The sequence below is a fragment of the Zootermopsis nevadensis genome, unplaced genomic scaffold (genome assembly GCF_977971745.1).
Source record: "Zootermopsis nevadensis isolate Lab colony 2312 unplaced genomic scaffold, Znev_1.0 Znev_ptg000009l, whole genome shotgun sequence".
Lineage (NCBI taxonomy): Eukaryota > Metazoa > Arthropoda > Insecta > Blattodea > Termopsidae > Zootermopsis > Zootermopsis nevadensis.
Window position 1 is genome coordinate 1,320,167 of NW_028259141.1, and position 17,553 is coordinate 1,337,719.

General features: G+C 47.5%; 1 protein-coding gene across 3 annotated transcripts in view; it reads left to right on the forward strand.

Moving 5' to 3' along the window:
* Positions 1-12,170, forward strand: part of LOC110837336 (double-stranded RNA-specific editase 1) — a 33,758-nt gene extending 21,588 nt beyond the window's left edge. Inside the window, exons 3-8 of one of the 3 annotated variants that reach the window (XM_087345429.1) lie at positions 4,959-5,013; positions 5,149-5,256; positions 6,319-6,467; positions 8,073-8,336; positions 10,449-10,599; positions 12,043-12,170. In XM_087345429.1, the coding sequence (XP_087201555.1) occupies positions 5,011-5,013; positions 5,149-5,256; positions 6,319-6,467; positions 8,073-8,259 (447 nt within the window). In that variant the 5' untranslated portion in view covers positions 4,959-5,010 and the 3' untranslated portion in view covers positions 8,260-8,336; positions 10,449-10,599; positions 12,043-12,170. Of the gene's footprint in view, positions 1-4,958; positions 5,014-5,148; positions 5,257-6,318; positions 6,723-8,072; positions 8,337-10,448; positions 11,915-12,042 lie in introns of those variants that run through there. The other 2 variants (XM_087345431.1, XM_087345430.1) reach the window with 2 other exon arrangements.
* Positions 12,171-17,553: the final 5,383 nt, after the last annotated feature.

Consider the following 17,553-nt stretch of genomic DNA (forward strand, 5'->3'; position numbering starts at 1 on the left):
GTCGATGTTAACCAACGTTTGAGAGGTCATACTGCCTCTGTCATCAGGGTGATGAATATGAAGATTTCTGTCTTCTGGGTTGTTGCGTTGTGTAGTCTGGTCGATGTTAACCAACGTTTGAGAGGTCATACTGCCTCTGTCATCAGGGTGATGAATATGAAGATTTCTGTCTTCTGGGTTGTTGCGCTGTGTAGTCTGGTCGATGTTAACCAACGTTTGAGAGGTCATACTGCCTCTGTCATCAGGGTGATGAATATGAAGATTTCTGTCTTCTGGGTTGTTGCGCTGTGTAGTCTGGTCGATGTTAACCAACGTTTGAGAGGTCATACTGCCTCTGTCATCAGGGTGATGAATATGAAGATTTCTGTCTTCTGGGTTGTTGCGCTGTGTAGTCTGGTCGATGTTAACCAACGTTTGAGAGGTCATACTGCCTCTGTCATCAGGGTGATGAATATGAAGATTTCTGTCTTCTGGGTTGTTGCGTTGTGTAGTCTGGTCGATGTTAACCAACGTTTGAGAGGTCATACTGCCTCTGTCATCAGGGTGATGAATATGAAGATTTCTGTCTTCTGGGTTGTTGCGCTGTGTAGTCTGGTCGATGTTAACCAACGTTTGAGAGGTCATACTGCCTCTGTCATCAGGGTGATGAATATGAAGATTTCTGTCTTCTGGGTTGTTGCGTTGTGTAGTCTGGTCGATGTTAACCAACGTTTGAGAGGTCATACTGCCTCTGTCATCAGGGTGATGAATATGAAGATTTCTGTCTTCTGGGTTGTTGCGCTGTGTAGTCTGGTCGATGTTAACCAACGTTTGAGAGGTCATACTGCCTCTGTCATCAGGGTGATGAATATGAAGATTTCTGTCTTCTGGGTTGTTGCGCTGTGTAGTCTGGTCGATGTTAACCAACGTTTGAGAGGTCATACTGCCTCTGTCATCAGGGTGATGAATATGAAGATTTCTGTCTTCTGGGTTGTTGCGCTGTGTAGTCTGGTCGATGTTAACCAACGTTTGAGAGGTCATACTGCCTCTGTCATCAGGGTGATGAATATGAAGATTTCTGTCTTCTGGGTTGTTGCGCTGTGTAGTCTGGTCGATGTTAACCAACGTTTGAGAGGTCATACTGCCTCTGTCATCAGGGTGATGAATATGAAGATTTCTGTCTTCTGGGTTGTTGCGCAGTGTAGTCTGGTCGATGTTAACCAACGTTTGAGAGGTCATACTGCCTCTGTCATCAGGGTGATGAATATGAAGATTTCTGTCTTCTGGGTTGTTGCGTTGTGTAGTCTGGTCGATGTTTACCAACGTTTCGGAGGTCATACTGCCTCCGTCATCAGGGCGATAAGTATGAAGATTTCTGTCTTCTGGGTTGTTGAGCTGTGTAGTCTGGTCGATGTTTACCAACGTTTCAGAGGTCATACTGCCTCCGTCATCAGGGCGATAAGTATGAAGATTTCTGTCTTCTGGGTTGTTGAGCTGTGTAGTCTGGTCGATGTTAACCAACGTTTGAGAGGTCATACTGCCTCTGTCATCAGGGTGATGAATATGAAGATTTCTGTCTTCTGGGTTGTTGCGCTGTGTAGTCTGGTCGATGTTAACCAACGTTTGAGAGGTCATACTGCCTCTGTCATCAGGGTGATGAATATGAAGATTTCTGTCTTCTGGGTTGTTGCGTTGTGTAGTCTGGTCGATGTTAACCAACGTTTGAGAGGTCATACTGCCTCTGTCATCAGGGTGATGAATATGAAGATTTCTGTCTTCTGGGTTGTTGCGCTGTGTAGTCTGGTCGATGTTAACCAACGTTTGAGAGGTCATACTGCCTCTGTCATCAGGGTGATGAATATGAAGATTTCTGTCTTCTGGGTTGTTGCGCTGTGTAGTCTGGTCGATGTTAACCAACGTTTGAGAGGTCATACTGCCTCTGTCATCAGGGTGATGAATATGAAGATTTCTGTCTTCTGGGTTGTTGCGCTGTGTAGTCTGGTCGATGTTAACCAACGTTTGAGAGGTCATACTGCCTCCGTCATCAGGGCGATAAGTATGAAGATTTCTGTCTTCTGGGTTGTTGAGCTGTGTAGTCTGGTCGATGTTTACCAACGTTTCAGAGGTCATACTGCCTCCGTCATCAGGGCGATAAGTATGAAGATTTCTGTCTTCTGGGTTGTTGAGCTGTGTAGTCTGGTCGATGTTTACCAACGTTTCAGAGGTCATACTGCCTCCGTCATCAGGGTGATGAATATGAAGATTTCTGTCTTCTGGGTTGTTGCGTTGTGTAGTCTGGTCGATGTTTACCAACGTTTCGGAGGTCATACTGCCTCCATCATCAGGGCAATGAGTATGAAGATTTCTGTCTTCTGGGTTGTTGCGCTGTGTAGTCTGGTCGATGTTTACCAACGTTTCGGAGGTCATACTGCCTCCATCATCAGGGCAATGAGTATGAACATTTCTGTCTTCTGCGTTCTTGCGCTGTGTAGTCTGGTCGATGTTTATCAACGTTTCAGAGGTCATACTGCCTCTGTCATCAGGGCGATGAGTATGAAGATTTCTGTCTTCTGGGTTGTTGCGTTGTGTAGTCTGGTCGATGTTTACCAACGTTTCGGAGGTCATACTGCCTCCATCATCAGGGCAATGAGTATGAACATTTCTGTCTTCTGCGTTCTTGCGCTGTGTAGTCTGGTCGATGTTTATCAACGGTTCAGAGGTCATACTGCCTCCGTCATCAGGGCGATGAATATGAAGATTTCTGTCTTCTGGGTTGTTGCGCTGTGTAGTCTGGTCGATGTTAACCAACGTTTGAGAGGTCATACTGCCTCTGTCATCAGGGTGATGAATATGAAGATTTCTGTCTTCTGGGTTGTTGCGCTGTGTAGTCTGGTCGATGTTAACCAACGTTTGAGAGGTCATACTGCCTCCGTCATCAGGGCGATAAGTATGAAGATTTCTGTCTTCTGGGTTGTTGAGCTGTGTAGTCTGGTCGATGTTTACCAACGTTTCAGAGGTCATACTGCCTCTGTCATCAGGGTGATGAATATGAAGATTTCTGTCTTCTGGGTTGTTGCGTTGTGTAGTCTGGTCGATGTTTACCAACGTTTCGGAGGTCATACTGCCTCCATCATCAGGGCAATGAGTATGAACATTTCTGTCTTCTGCGTTCTTGCGCTGTGTAGTCTGGTCGATGTTTATCAACGGTTCAGAGGTCATACTGCCTCCGTCATCAGGGCGATGAATATGAAGATTTCTGTCTTCTGGGTTGTTGCGCTGTGTAGTCTGGTCGATGTTAACCAACGTTTGAGAGGTCATACTGCCTCTGTCATCAGGGTGATGAATATGAAGATTTCTGTCTTCTGGGTTGTTGCGCTGTGTAGTCTGGTCGATGTTAACCAACGTTTGAGAGGTCATACTGCCTCCGTCATCAGGGCGATGAGTATGAAGATTTCTGTCTTCTGGGTTGTTGAGCTGTGTAGTCTGGTCGATGTTTACCAACGTTTCAGAGGTCATACTGCCTCCGTCATCAGGGCGATAAGTATGAAGATTTCTGTCTTCTGGGTTGTTGCGCTGTGTAGTCTGGTCGATGTTAACCAACGTTTCGGAGGTCATACTGCCTCCGTCATCAGGGCGATGAATAACATCGACCAGACTACACAGCGCAAGAACCCAGAAGACAGAAATCTTCATACGTCGTTTGCCGGGAATCAAACAAAGGACACATTTTTGCGGTTGTAATCTTTAGTTTTCTAATTTCTTCGGGTTCGAACAATTTTCGTTTGGCGCCGTTCTTTGTTCCTGCTTAATATCCGAGTTACAGGATCCGTCCACACCGGAATGATATTCAGAACACGTTCCCAGAAATCTCGACTATGTTGTGGTCTCAAGGAATAATAATACCAAGTTTAGTCCAAATCGGTCTCTTCTCGAGATGTAAGCTACTAAAAAAAAAAAAATAAACCGGCAATATCAACTATATATACAATTCCTATGCACACAAAAATATAAAAAATGAATTAATATTACAATTTTTGAAATGTACGCTTGATGTTGTCATATGCTACCTTAGCGCCGCGTAGTGGGAACTGCGGACTAGTACTTTAGACGCATTGCTGGGTGTACCGGCCATCGACCTTTAGCAAATTTATAATGGCCGACTATAACCGTTTTGGAGCGAATTTGCATGCCCCAGTCACATGTGCTCAGCCTTGGTGGAGGGGCTAGAAAGAGAGGATACAATTTTACAGTTTAAGTTGAAACAAGATGAAGTTCTCTGAGGTTAAGAATGAGTAGGAGCTATACCGTCTCTCCCCCCAAGCGCCTACATGGTGCATAGCTTTACCCATTACCTTATGTGAAATCTTTATTTAGTCTATTTGAAAAGAAATTTATAATTGTCTGAATTGCACTTCTGCCTCTCTCTCTCTCTATATATATATATATATATATATATATATATATATATTGTATTTTTTATGACTTCTTCCACGTGTATTGTCATTTGACTAACTTACGGATCTGGATCCAAGGAATGGAATAATATGTATAGTCATGAATCGAGACCAGCGAACATTATCAACGCTGCTGTCAGTCAAACATTTCACACCTTTTTCTTTCAGATCGCAATGTTCTGTATTTAAAGGGTTTTGTGCTTTCCGGTTGGTCTCCTGGACAAATACCAAGCGATCAAGTCCCTTCCTTTCTTGCTCATAGTTGGTCGCCCTGCCAGTGGAATCATGTTCCGTACTTGATATGGTGTTGATAAATGAAACAAGAAAGTAATCTTAATTTTACGAGATTGTTGTAAATGTTTGTGTTCGGTGAGCTAGACTCTGGAAGAATTCTTTGCCGTTACACTCTTAAATAATTAAGCCTTTTTGTCATTCAGGGTGATTTATTGCAGTCTGAAAACAAGAAATATACAATTTATCTTCATGTTGTAGATTATTTCAATCTGTTTTCCTTTTTCTTCTCAGGTCATGTCTGGGGAAGAACAAGGAGAGATGAGGTCTCTCCCGATTGATTCTGATGGTGAGTCGTGTTTTATTTCTAGCAGCCGAAGGAATGTTTTGTGCTTCAGAGTGGATATAATGTGTGTTCTGTAAGAAAAGAGAGACTCTCCTGGCTGTCTTCTTGCGCCTCTACATAATCTACTGTTTCTTTTAGGAGCTGGTCCTTCCACACGGGAACGGAAGGAAATATGAGCCAGAGGATGAGCTATGCCCAGGACTTACATACAAACTAGTGAGGACTGAATTCAAAGTTTCCGTTGAGGTATACCGTAAACCTTTTACTGTAAATGTTCTGTTATGTCTATGATTCTAAGTCTGTGGGGTGTCATGACTTATCTTGGAGCAGATAAGGGTTGTAAGTGTATGAATATCTTAAATGAATTACCTTGAATCTACAACCTCATGTGAATGAAGGGCGATGGGAAAATTTTAACACAACGTTCTTGTAACATGTGATTCGTGTATGTATTGAACACTGCAGAAATTCACACCTTCAACAAAACTAAAGTATTTTTGTTGTTAGAAGGACTGGGGTTTTCTGAAAAATGAAATGCAGACTGTGCAGTTACTTAAAAAATGTTGTAGACAGACGTTACAAAATGTAAATATCGCAAACATTAGCAGAGAGCTCTTCCCCAAAATATTGTACATGTGGCAAACCAATAATAATAATAATAATAATAATAATAATAATTCAATTACCAGCCAACAGAAACATACTCGTGCGAGAAGTGTCGGCAATCTGTAATTTTCCTAGTATCCAGGAAAATGTCTCTTTTGTGCTACGTCTGTAAGTTTATGGGGTTTGGCATTTGTTACTTCTCCCCCAAGGACCAGTTGTCTTCATAGATCAAAAAGATGCTATTGACTGAAAATCAAAAAAATTTCTATTGTGATTTCTGGTACAGTTGTACTGCACCAATGTTGCGCACGGTTTAGACATTGAATTAGTATTAACAGACTCCGAAGTGTAGTATTTTGGTTCCTAGTATCATAAAACGCTCCCATGTGGCACCAATGTTTGCAAACGCCTCTTCCATTTGGTTGGGGTCAGACGTACGCTTCTGAAATTCCGCGTCCATACTGTTTTATGTAATACAGATCTAGAAACAAAGGGTTGTGTGAGCATCCCTCAAGAACTGTGCACATTTGTTACACTGTTAAAAGTGTACTTTAAAGCAGAAGAATTTTTAAAACTAATTTTTTTTTCTTCTAATACAAACTCATTCATTACTGTTCTTTTGCTGTAAATTAGTAAGTTTATTTTTTTTCCTGTTAATATTGTTTCCAGTACACACACTGACTTTTGCGCCTGCATTTTTAGGTTAATGGTCGGGTTTTTATAAGGAAAGGAAAATCTGAGGAGCTAGCCAAGCAAGCTGCAGCGAAGGCAGCATTAGCCACATTTTCACCATCGCTGCAGTCAAATGATCCATCAGTGTCCTCTCAGCAGATGGCTGATCGCATATCCGGGTGAATAAGTTTTCATTGTTCTGGAGGACACAGGAAAAACCTTGAAGATGGCTGTCTTCGGGGTTGTAGCATTTACCAGTGTTTCAGAGGTAATCGCTGCCTCTGAAATGTCAGTAAGCTGCTACTGGACTACACTCGCCACAACGAGAACCCTGAATTGTATGCGAGCAAACCTTGTTCGTGCAGTGTTCAGAAGACTAAAGATTAGAGATTTCAGCAGCTGGGAAACATGCCAAAAACACTGGAAGGAACAAGGTTTCTTTGTATGATATTTATTTAAGTATTGTTTAAGTCTACAAATGCCAGTAGATGCTGGTAAGGGAAATGGTCTAGATGTAAATGCAGAAATAATTTAGTATATCGTTATATTTTATCAACAGAATGCAGGACAGAGTCACAATACAAAGATATTTTAAAAATATGGCGAGGTTAAAATTTAAGGAGCAAAAATAACAAATATTCACAGATAAATCGATAGTAGATTTAAGTTCGGAGAATGTATGATGCAGTAGAATTCAGAATCTTTTATCGTTCTGCGTTCTGTCCAAAAATGTAGCATTTAAAACACGAGCAAAGCCGTCACCTTCCCTGGTTTTTGTTTGGACGTGAATCTTGGTCTCCCATCCTAAAGGAAGAAAATTGAAAATGAAAAATAAGATTAAGTGGTGATACCTTCAGGTTTCATGACATCGTAAAAGGACCCTGCCCACTAGTGTTCATGTCTGTACAGAGGCAGTTGTGTGCGTGGTGATGAATTGTAGATTACGTTACTGGAAGCTGGACAAAGATTAAAAGCTGATGTAAGGCAGGACACTTAGTGAAGATGAATATACGAGGCTCGTCCACAAAGTAAGTTTCCCTGGGGCCGTTTACAGAAACAAAACACAATTTCATGGAAATATTTATTGCAACAGATACAGCAAGTGTCCAGCTATTTTTCAACATATTCGCCACCGGAATTGAGACATTGGTCTTACCGTGGGACCAACTTTTGAATACCTGTGTCATAGAAGTCTGCCGCCTGGGATTGGAACCACTGTGTGACAACCATCTCCGCCTCTCTGTCATTCTCAAAACGCTGACGCTGACCGGACAGGAATTTCTTGAGGTGTAGGAAAAGATGGAAATCACTGGGAGCGAGGTCCGGGCTGTAGGGTGAATGATTAAACACCTCCCAGCTGAACTCCTGCAGGAGACTTGCTGTCCGTCGAGCCGTGTGCGGCCTAGCGTTATCACTGACCGCACTTCACAGTCGGCGGGAGCTGGAATAAGAACCTCCATCTTCAACAGCTGCAACGATGCTACTGTGAGAACGCGGGAGGTGCCGTTAGTGCATGCGCCATGCTACGTCATTGCTCTATCACGTACGCACAGTCGCTTCGCGCAATATAAGGTTTGCTAGCTGTGGGACGAGTGGGAAACTTACTTTTGGGACGCGCCTCGTATTCTGTCTGGTAAATAAACCAGGAAAGTAAGTGAATTCACTACAAAGGTTGGGGCATGCTCCAGATGAAAGTTGTACTTTTATGTGAGGTAGTACTTATATTTTCAGAGGTGTTATAATGAACAGAATTTAATAATTTTACTCGCTCTGTCTTCGCCCAGGTTGGTGATAAGCAAGTTTACAGAATTGACTGAAGGACCTGCCTGTGCATTCTCAAACGAAGGTTTTGGCAGGTGTTGTCATGACTACAGACCATCAGATGGAAGATGCAAAAGTCATATCAGTGGCCACAGGCACCAGATGCATCAGCGGAGAATACGTGAGTTTGGTTGGAGTTTCGCTGAATGACACTCATGCTGAGGTTATTGCCCGTCGTTGCCTTTGCGATTTCTTCTACGCTCAGCTGGAGATGCACGACGACTCAGGTTTGCTTCAAGTTTTTCTTATATTATTTTTTACGACCAGGATGTCATTTATTTTGTACAAAAAATCCTTCTGGCCCATTCAGCATGTAAACCAGTTACGTGGCGTACTTTTATTTTATAGTGAAATGTTTAACCCATACCAATATATTGATGTTTTTTAATGCAGCGAAAATATACACTGCCACTTTATAGTTTGTGTGTGTGCGCGCGCGTGCCCACCCATGCATCGTACATTTTCCAGTACGTAATGTGAGGGATGTGTCTTCATATTTTGTTGTGAGATGTCATTTTTTATCTGCCGTCTGGTAACACTGCGGTGATCACAAGGTGGTACGAAGTTAGGCCGGGGCAGAATACACATGGAAGAATCAGGTGAAAAGGCATTAAGGCTGGTCACTGTAGCATCTGGGCAGCCTATTTGTATCTTTCCAGAGTTGAGTCGTCAGTGACTGTAATGAAGTGTGTGATAGATGATCAGAAAATCTAAAACAGTTTTTGATAGAGTAAAAATTAATTAAATCAGAAGCAAAGAAAAGTGTGGAATAAGTGCATTGGCAGTAAGGGACAGAAAAAAAGATTTGAAAGAACGCCGACTCGGATTCATTTGAATCCTCCGTTTAACTTGCTTCAAAGAAATCGTTTTTCGCACGAATACAAGGTACCCGTCAGATGTAAATTGGTTTTGAAGAAGTGCAGTCTTGTTTGTTAATTGCGCAAAGGATATCATTTGTTTATGTGAATGATGAAGTTATATTTTTATTTTTCTTAAAATTTCATTACAGTTACTTGCCAAGCTCTGCGTCTGGCCTTCAGGCCATGATGAAGTCCTTTCTGAGAGACAGGCGTGTTTACTTGTATACCATATCTGGAATTAATGCTGAAGTCTTTCTGGAATAAGCATTTGAAGGAACAAATTACATGTACAATTTGATTTAGACGTGTATCAGCATAACATTCTCTTGCTAGTTGTTCATGTGCTGTTTTGAAACTGTAACATTTTCTTTTTTGTAATTTCATAAACATCAGAAGATTCAATTTTTGTACCTCGACCTACTGGTAACGGTTATCAGTTAAAGGATAACGTAAAATTTCATTTATACATAAGCACTGCGCCCTGTGGAGATGCTGGGTTTGTATTGAAGCTAAGATGACGTGCTTTATTGATCTTTGCTTTGTAAATGCGAGGAAAGCTCCAGATAATGAAAGTTAAACGTATCCATCGCTGCATTTGGGTTTCCTTTTTCTCCTCTCACTTTTCCGCTCACAGCTCACATTTTTATGTCTGTTCTTCCAGAGCGTAAAAATGTGGCTTTTTCTTGGCTGTCAGTTAGAAGACGAAGGGGTAAATAAAATTGAAAAGTATTGATCAGAACAGGACGTAATGCCTGGGTTTTGTGATGGTGATGATGAACCTTTGGGTTATATAAGAACGTGGCAATGATTGAAGAGGTGTAAGTAGTCGGGAAGGCTCATTAATTTCGTGTACCAGATAGGTCCTAAAAATAATTTAAGAAGTTTGAATTATGACAGTTTTCTAAAACATTTTCCGACTAAAACACCATTTTCAGATGAAAAGTTTTGAAGTATAGTGAAAATAAATTAACGCTGTCCTGCTACTTGCCATGTAGGTACTTTGGGAGGGGGTGGTGGTTTAGCCCCCTACTCATGGCTAATCTTGCCACTAGATAAGGGCGAGTACAGTTTCTAACTCCATGGAGCAGAGTCTGCCTTGAGAAACTGGTAACACTTCTGCTGGTTAAGAAATTCCTACCTTTCACGGAAGACGAAAGTTTATTATTGTTTTCACCAGATCTCGTCACTGAACTGTAACATTTAAAATCTGGTAACGATGAATTGCAAAAGTTTGCTACCAACCCTTTTCTGATTGACTTAGAATTAGGCAAACAGCATACCTTATACCAGTCTTTACTTCTTAGCGTTCTTTAAAGTGTTCAGCTTACAGTTTAGTTGTGAAATTTTTTGGCTAATTCTAGTTAAAAGGAAGTGAATTTTTTGTATTACTTTTTGTTTTGAGGATGCTTTATCATGAAATATTTTTCAGATGCCTATTATTGAATCTGTTCGTGTTCACGTCTGTTGTGTTTTTTAAAGGATCTCTTCTCCTCATGAGGCTGTATCTCAAGATAAGCATCCAAACAGAAAAGCACGAGGACAATTAATGACAAAATTAGAGCCTGGTGAGAAAACTGTCCCAGTGAAGTCAAGAAGTGCCCATTTTCAAACTTGGGATGGAATTGCACTGGTAAGTCTTGGCCTTAATCTTAAAAAAAGGAGCATCCTGTTTGTACAAAGCTTTAATTTACAGATAAGTACTAGTAACATAAGATATAGAGGAGACGTAGGTACAAGAGGAGATGATGGAGAAATTTTATTTATTTTATTTCCCAAATTAGTTGCTTTTATATGCAACATATTTATTCCACGTGATTTTAAGGAGCACATAATCTTGCCAGCAGAAAACATGCTTCGCGCTATTACTGCATGTTCTCCTATTCAGTGGTGAGTCCATGTTTCACCACCTGTCGCTATGGTTTGAAGGGGTAGTATCTGCATCCTGTATTCTGGAGTTAGAATTCTGAGTACGCTACTGACATTTGGCATTCGTAATTTTTCTTAAACAATGGGGAAAGCACTGCTTATAGACATCCTGCAACAGATATGGATTTTAATACAAGTGTCTTTAGTTGTCGTAACTTATAGTAAAAGAAACTTGACGCAAATAATCTTTGGCCACTGAGATGACATTGGTTGTGAAATGTACCAGCTCAGTGGAGGGGACATAGGACACAAAGAATGGCTCAGACATTGGCTGTCAATGCCACGGTGTGGTTAATGTTACGAACATGTATGGCTTTTAGCAGTGTTCCCGATGGCCCAAGTGTGTGACGCAGAACAGTACTGTATGGTACCGGGTCTTCAATTTATGCGGTAACGGCCTTGCTTGCATTGCGTGGTCGGCTGGCGATCTAGTGACGTCGGCCGGACTGGTCCGTGTTCTTCCCGTGAACACAGGCGAATCAGTTTCATTGCGTCTCTCGTCGCGGATTGACGTTGATAATATGGTGTATAGTATTAAGCAACGTGTGTTCTTAGTCGAAACATATGCCAAATATTCATTCTACGGAAGATGCCGCTGTAAATTTCGCAGACATTTTCCTGGTGAAAGTGTTCCTAGCAGGCCCATGATCGAGAGCTTAGTAAAAAAATTTCGTAGTACGGGATCAGTTTTGGATAAAAAGAAGAACAGGAAACGACAATTCATTTCGGCAATATCCCAGAAGAGCTTCGTCGAGTATTTCGAAACATGTTAACGAGATGTGAAGCTTGCCTGCAAGCACAAGGAAGTCACTTTGAACATCTTTTGTGATTTAAGGCAAGAACAATTAATGTAATAACATGTACCAGTGACGAGAAACACTTGCAGCTCCCTGTTATTAGCAGCACTGAAACTGATTCGCCTGTGTTCACGGGAAGAACACGGACCAGTCCGGCCGAAGTCACCAGATCGCCAGCCGACCACGCAATGCAAGCAAGGCCGTTACCGCATAAATTGAAGACCCGGTACAAATAAATAAATTTTGGATCTGTATTTATCGTCGCACCTGTGTTATTCTTTAACTGCAAGTGCACAGGAAGGTCTTCAATGTAGCACTACAACTAATTTTCTTCATTGTCTTGGTTTCAGTACTTTGGCACTTTGCGTGGGCAAAGTGTTCAAGTAAATTGTGCTTAGAATTACCAGTAGGCTGTGAACGGTATTAAATAAAGCGTGTGTGCAGTGGTTGCTTAACAGCACCTGCGCTGTTACTCGTCCTTGTGTCTACTACTTTACATCAAAAGTGTAATTGTAATTATACAAATCTGTGAATGTGGTTGGTTCCTTTAGGGCGAGAGTTTGCTGACAATGTCATGTTCTGACAAAATTGCTAGGTGGAATGTTGTCGGAGTGCAAGGATCGTTACTGTCACATTTTGTTGAACCTATTTACCTAGAGAGTATTACGCTTGGAAGTTTACGAGCTCTGCATAGGCAGGTTGTGCAGAAACCGGGGCAGTCAGCCCTGCCCCGCCCTGCCTTGCCTTGCCCTGCCCTGCACTGATCTGCCTTGCCATGCCTTGCCTTGCCCTGCCCTGCCCTGCCCTGCCTTGCCTTGCCTTGCCTTGCTTTACCATGCCTTGCCTTGCCCTGCCCTTCCTTGCCCTGCCCTGCATTGCCTTGCCTTGCCTTGGTATACCTTGCCTTGACTTGCCTTGCCTTGAACTGCACTGCCTTGTCCTGCCTTGCCTCTCCTTGCCTTGTCTTGCCCTGCCCTGCCCTGACATGCCTTGCCTTCCCTGCCTTGCCCTGCCTTGAGTTGCCATGCCTTGCCTTCCCCTGCCCCGCCTTGCCCTGCCCTGCCCTGCCTTGTCTTGCCTTGCCCTGCCTTGCTCTACACTGCCCTGCCTTGCTCTACCCTGCCCTGCCTTGCTCTACCCTGCCCTGCCCTGCCTTGCTCTACCCTGCCCTGCCCTGCCTTTCCTTGCATTGCCTAGCCCTGCCCTGCCCTGCCCTGCCCTGCCTTTCCTTGCCTTGCCTTGCCTTGCCCTGCCCTGCCTTGCCTTGCCTTGCTTTACCTTGCCTTGACTTGCTAAGCATTGATTTGCCCTGCCCTACCCTTCCTTGCCCTACCCTGCCCTGCCTTGCCTTGCCTTGCCTTGCCTTGCCTTCCACTGCCTTGCCATGCCGTGCCCTGTCCTGCCCTGCTCTGCCCAGCTCTGCCCTGCCCTGCCTTGCCTTGTCTTGCCCTGCCTTTGCTTGCCTTGCTTTGCCTTGACCTGCCTCGCCCTGCCTTGCCCTACCCTGCCCTGCCCTGCCCAGACCTGCCTTGCCTAGCCTTGACTTGCCTTGACTTGCTTTGCTCTGCCTTACCCTGCCCTGATCTGCCCAGCTCTGCCCTGCCCTGCATTGCCTTGTCTTGCCTTGCGTTGCCTTGCTCTGCCTTGACCTGCCCTGCTCTGAACTGCCCTGCCCTTCCCTGCCCTGCTCTGCACTGCCCTGCCCTGCGTTGCCCTGCCTTATTTTGCTCTGCCCTGCATTGCCTTGCCGTGCCCTGCCTAGCCTTGCCTTGCCCTGACTTACCCTGACTTACCCTGCCTCGCCCTGCCCTGCCTTGCCTTTGCTTGAATTGCCCTGTCTTCCCTTGCCTTGCTATGCCTTGGCTTGCCTTGCCCTGACTTACCCTGCCCTGCCCTGACTTGCTTTGCTTTGCCTTGCCTTGCCTTGACCTGCCCTGCACTGCACTGCCCTGCCTTGCCTAGCCTTGCCTTGTCCTGCCCTGCCTTGCCTTGCCTTGTTTTGCCTTGCCTAGCTTGCCTTGCCTTGCCCTGACCTGCACCGCCCTGACCTGCCTTGCCTTGCCTTAACCTGCCTTGCCTTGAATTGCTCTGCCTTTCCTTGCCTTTCCTTGCCTTGCCCTGATTTACCCTACCTTGCCCTGCCCTGCCTTGTCTTGCCCTGCCTTGATTTGCCTTGCCCTGCCTTGCCTTTGCTTGACCTGCCTTGCCCTACCCTACCCTGCCCTGCACTGCTCTGCCCTGCCCTGCCTTGCCTAGCCTTGCTTTGCTCTGCCTTGCCCTGCCTTACCCTGCCTTGCCCTGCCCTGATCTGCCCAGCTCTGCCCTTGTCTTGCCTTACGTTGCCTTGCCTTGCCGTGACTTGCGTTTCCTTGCCTTTCCTTGCCTTCACCTGCCCTGCCTTGCCCTGCTGTGAACTGCCCTGCCTTGCCTTGCCCTGCATTGCCTTGCCTTGCCCTGCCTTGCCTTGCTCTGCCGTGCCCTGCCCAGCCTTGCCTTGCCTTGCCCTGACTTACCCTGACTTACCCTGCCCTGCCCTGCCATGATCTGCCTTACCTTGCCCTGTCTTGCCTTGCCTTGAATTTCCCTGCCATCCTTTGCCTTGCTTTGGCTTGCCTTTCCCTGACTTACCCTGGCTTGCCCTGCCTTGCCTTGCCTTGCCTTGCCCTGCCTTCACCTGCCTTGCTCTGCCTTGCTCTACACTGCCCTGCCCTGCTCTGCGTTGCCTTGCCTTGCCCTGCCCTGCTCTGCCCTGCCTTGCCTTGAATTTCCTTGCCTTGAACTGCCCTGCCCTTCCTTGCTCTGCCCTGCCTTGCCTTGCCTTGACTTGGTATGCCTTGACTTGCCTTGCCCTGCCCTGCCCTGACCTACCCTGCCCTGACCTGCCCTGCCCTGCGCTGCCCGGCACTGCTTTGCCTTGCCTTGCCCTGCCAATTCCTTGCCCTGACCTGCCTTGCCCTGCCTTGCCTTGCCCTACCCTGCCCTGCCCTGACCTACTCTGCCCTGCCCTGCCCTGCCCTGCCTTGCCTAGCCTTGCCTTGCTTTGCTCTGCCTTGCCCTGCCCTGCCCAGCCCTGCTCTGCCTTGCCCTGCGTTGCCCTGCCTTGCCTTGCCCTGAATTGCCTTGCCGTGCCCTGCCCTGCCTTGCTTTGCCTTGCCTTGCCCTGCCCCGCCCTGCCCTGCCTTCCCTTGCCTTGCCCTGACTTACCCTGCCTTGCCCTGCCTTGCCTTGCCCTGTCTTGCCCTGCACTGCCCTGCCTTGCCTTGCGCTGCCTTCCCTTGCCTTGCTTTACCTTGCCTTTCCCTGCCTTGCCCTGCCCTGCCCTGCCTTGCCTTGCGTTGCCTTAGTATGCCTTGACTTGTCTTGCCCTGACTTGCCCTGCCCTGCAATGCGCTGCGATGCCCTGCCCGGCCCTGCTTTGCCTTGCCCTGCCTTGCCTTTCCTTGCCCTGAAGTGTCCTGCCTTGCCCTGCCCAGCCTTGCCCTGCCCTGCCTTGCCTTCGTTTGCTTTGACATGCCTTGCCCTGACCTGCCCTGCCTTACCTTCCCTTGCCTTGCCTTGCCTAGCCTTGCTTTGCCTTGCCTTGCCCCGAACTGCCCTGCCCAGCCTTGCCCTGCCCTGAATTGCCTTCGTTTGCTTTGAAATGCCTTGCCTTGCCCTGACCTGCCCTGCCTTGCCTTCCCTTGCCTTGCCTTGCCTAGCCTTGCTTTGCCTTGCCTTGCCCTGTCCTGCCTTGCCTTGCCTTGCCCTGCCCTGAACTGACCTGCCATGAACTGCACTGCCCTGCCTTGTCCTGCCTTGCCTTGCCTTCCCATGCCTTGTCTTTCCTTGCCTTGCCTTGCCTTTCCCCGCTTTGCTCTGCCCCGCCCTGCCCTGCCTTGCCTTACCCTGCCTTGCATTGTCTTGCCTGCCTTGCCTTACATCGCCCTGCCTTGCCCTGCCCTGCCCTGTCCTGCTCTGCCCTGCCCTGCCTTGCGCTGCCCTGCCTTCCTTGCTTTGTCTTGCCTTGCCTTGCTGTGACTTTGCCTTCCTTGCCTTGCCCTGTCCTGAACTGCTCAGCCCTGCCCTGCCTTGCCCAGCCTTGCCTTGCCTTGCCCTTTTCTGCATTGCCTTGCCTTGCTTTGCCTTTCCTTGCTTTGCCTTGCCCTTTCTTGCCCTGCCTTGCCTTGCCTTGCCTTCACTTGCTTTGCCATGCCTTGCCCTGACTTACCCTGACTTGCCTTGCCTTGCCCTGCCCTGCCACACCATGCCCTGCCCTGCCTTGGTTTGCCTTGCTTTGCCTTGCCTTGCCCTGCCGTGCCCTTCCCTGCCATGCCTTGCCTTACCTGCCTTGCCGTGCTCTGCCCTGCCTTACCTTGCCTTGCCTTCCACTGCCCTGCCCTGCCTTGCCTGCCTTGCCTTGCATCGCCTTGACCTGCCTTGCCTTGCCTTGCCCTGCCTTCCCTGCCCTGCCTTGCCTAACCTTGCCTAGCCCTGCCGTGCCTTGCCTTGCCCTGCCTTGCTCTAACCTGCCCTGCCCTGCCCCGCCCTGCCTTGCCATGCCCTGCCTGCTTTGTTCTGCACTGATCTGCCTTGCCTTGCCCTGCCTTGCCTTTCCTTGCCCTGCCTTGCCTTGCCTTGCTTTACCATATCTTGCCATGCCCTGCCCTGCCCTTCCTTGCCCTGCCTTCCCTTGCCTTGCCTTGGTATGCCTTGCCTTGACTTGCCTTGCCTTGCCCTGCACTGCCTTGTGGTGCCTTGCCTTTCCTTGCCTTGCCTTGTTTGCCTTGCTCTGCCGTGCCCTGCCCTGCCCTGACATGCCTTGCCCTGCCTTGAGTTGCCAAGCCTTGCCTTCCCCTGCCCCGCCTTGCCCTGACCTGCCCTGCCCTGCCCTGTCTTGCCTTGCACTGCCTTGCCTTGCCTTGCCCTGCCCTGCCCTGCCTTGCTCTACCCTGCCCTGCCCTGCCTTGCTGTATCCTGCCCTGACCTGCCTTCCCTTGCATTGCCTTGCCCTGCCCTGCCTTGCCTTGCTATGCCTTGCCTTGCCCTGTCTTGCCTTGCCTTGCTTTACCTTGCCTTGCTAAGCCTTGCCTTGCCCTGCCGTAACCTTCCTTGCCCTACCCTGCCCTGCCTTGGTATGCCTTGCCTTGCCTTGCCTTCCACTGCCTTGCCATGCCGTGCCCTGTCATGCCCTGCCCTGCCTTGCCCTGCACTGCCCTGCCTTGCCCTGCCCTGTAACGCCCTGCCCTGCCCTGCCTTGCCATGCCTTGCCCTGCAATACCTTACCTTGCCTTGATTTACCTTGTCTTACCTTGCCTTGCCCTTCCTTGCCCTGGCCTGCTCTGCTGTGCCTTGCCTTGGTATGCCTTGCGTTGCCTTGATTTGCCTTGCCCTGCCCTTTCCTGCCCGGCCCTGCTTTGCCTTGCCTTGCACTGCCCAGCCCTGCTCTGCCATGCCATGCCCTGCCTTGCCTTTCCTTGCCTTGCCCTGCCCTGCCATGCCTTGCCTTCCCTGCCTTGCCCTGCCCTGCCTTGTCTTGCTTTGCCCTGCCCTGCCTTGAGTTGCCTTGCCTTCCCCTGCCCTGCCTTGCCCTTCCCGGCCTTGTCTTGCCTTGCCTTTCCTTGACGTGCCTTTCTCTGCTTTGCTCTACCTTGCACTGCCCTGCTTTGCTCTGCCTTGCCTTGCCTTGTCCTGCCTTGCCCAGCCCTGCCTTCCCTTACTCTGCCCTGCCCTTACTTGCCCTGCCTTGTCTTGCCTTCCTTGTTTTGCCTTGCTCTGCCTTGCCTTACCTTGCATTGCTTTGCCTTGGCTTGCCCTACCTTGCCGTACCTTGCCCTGCCTTGCCTTGCCCTGCCTTGCCTTCCCTGCCCGCTCTGCCCTGCTCT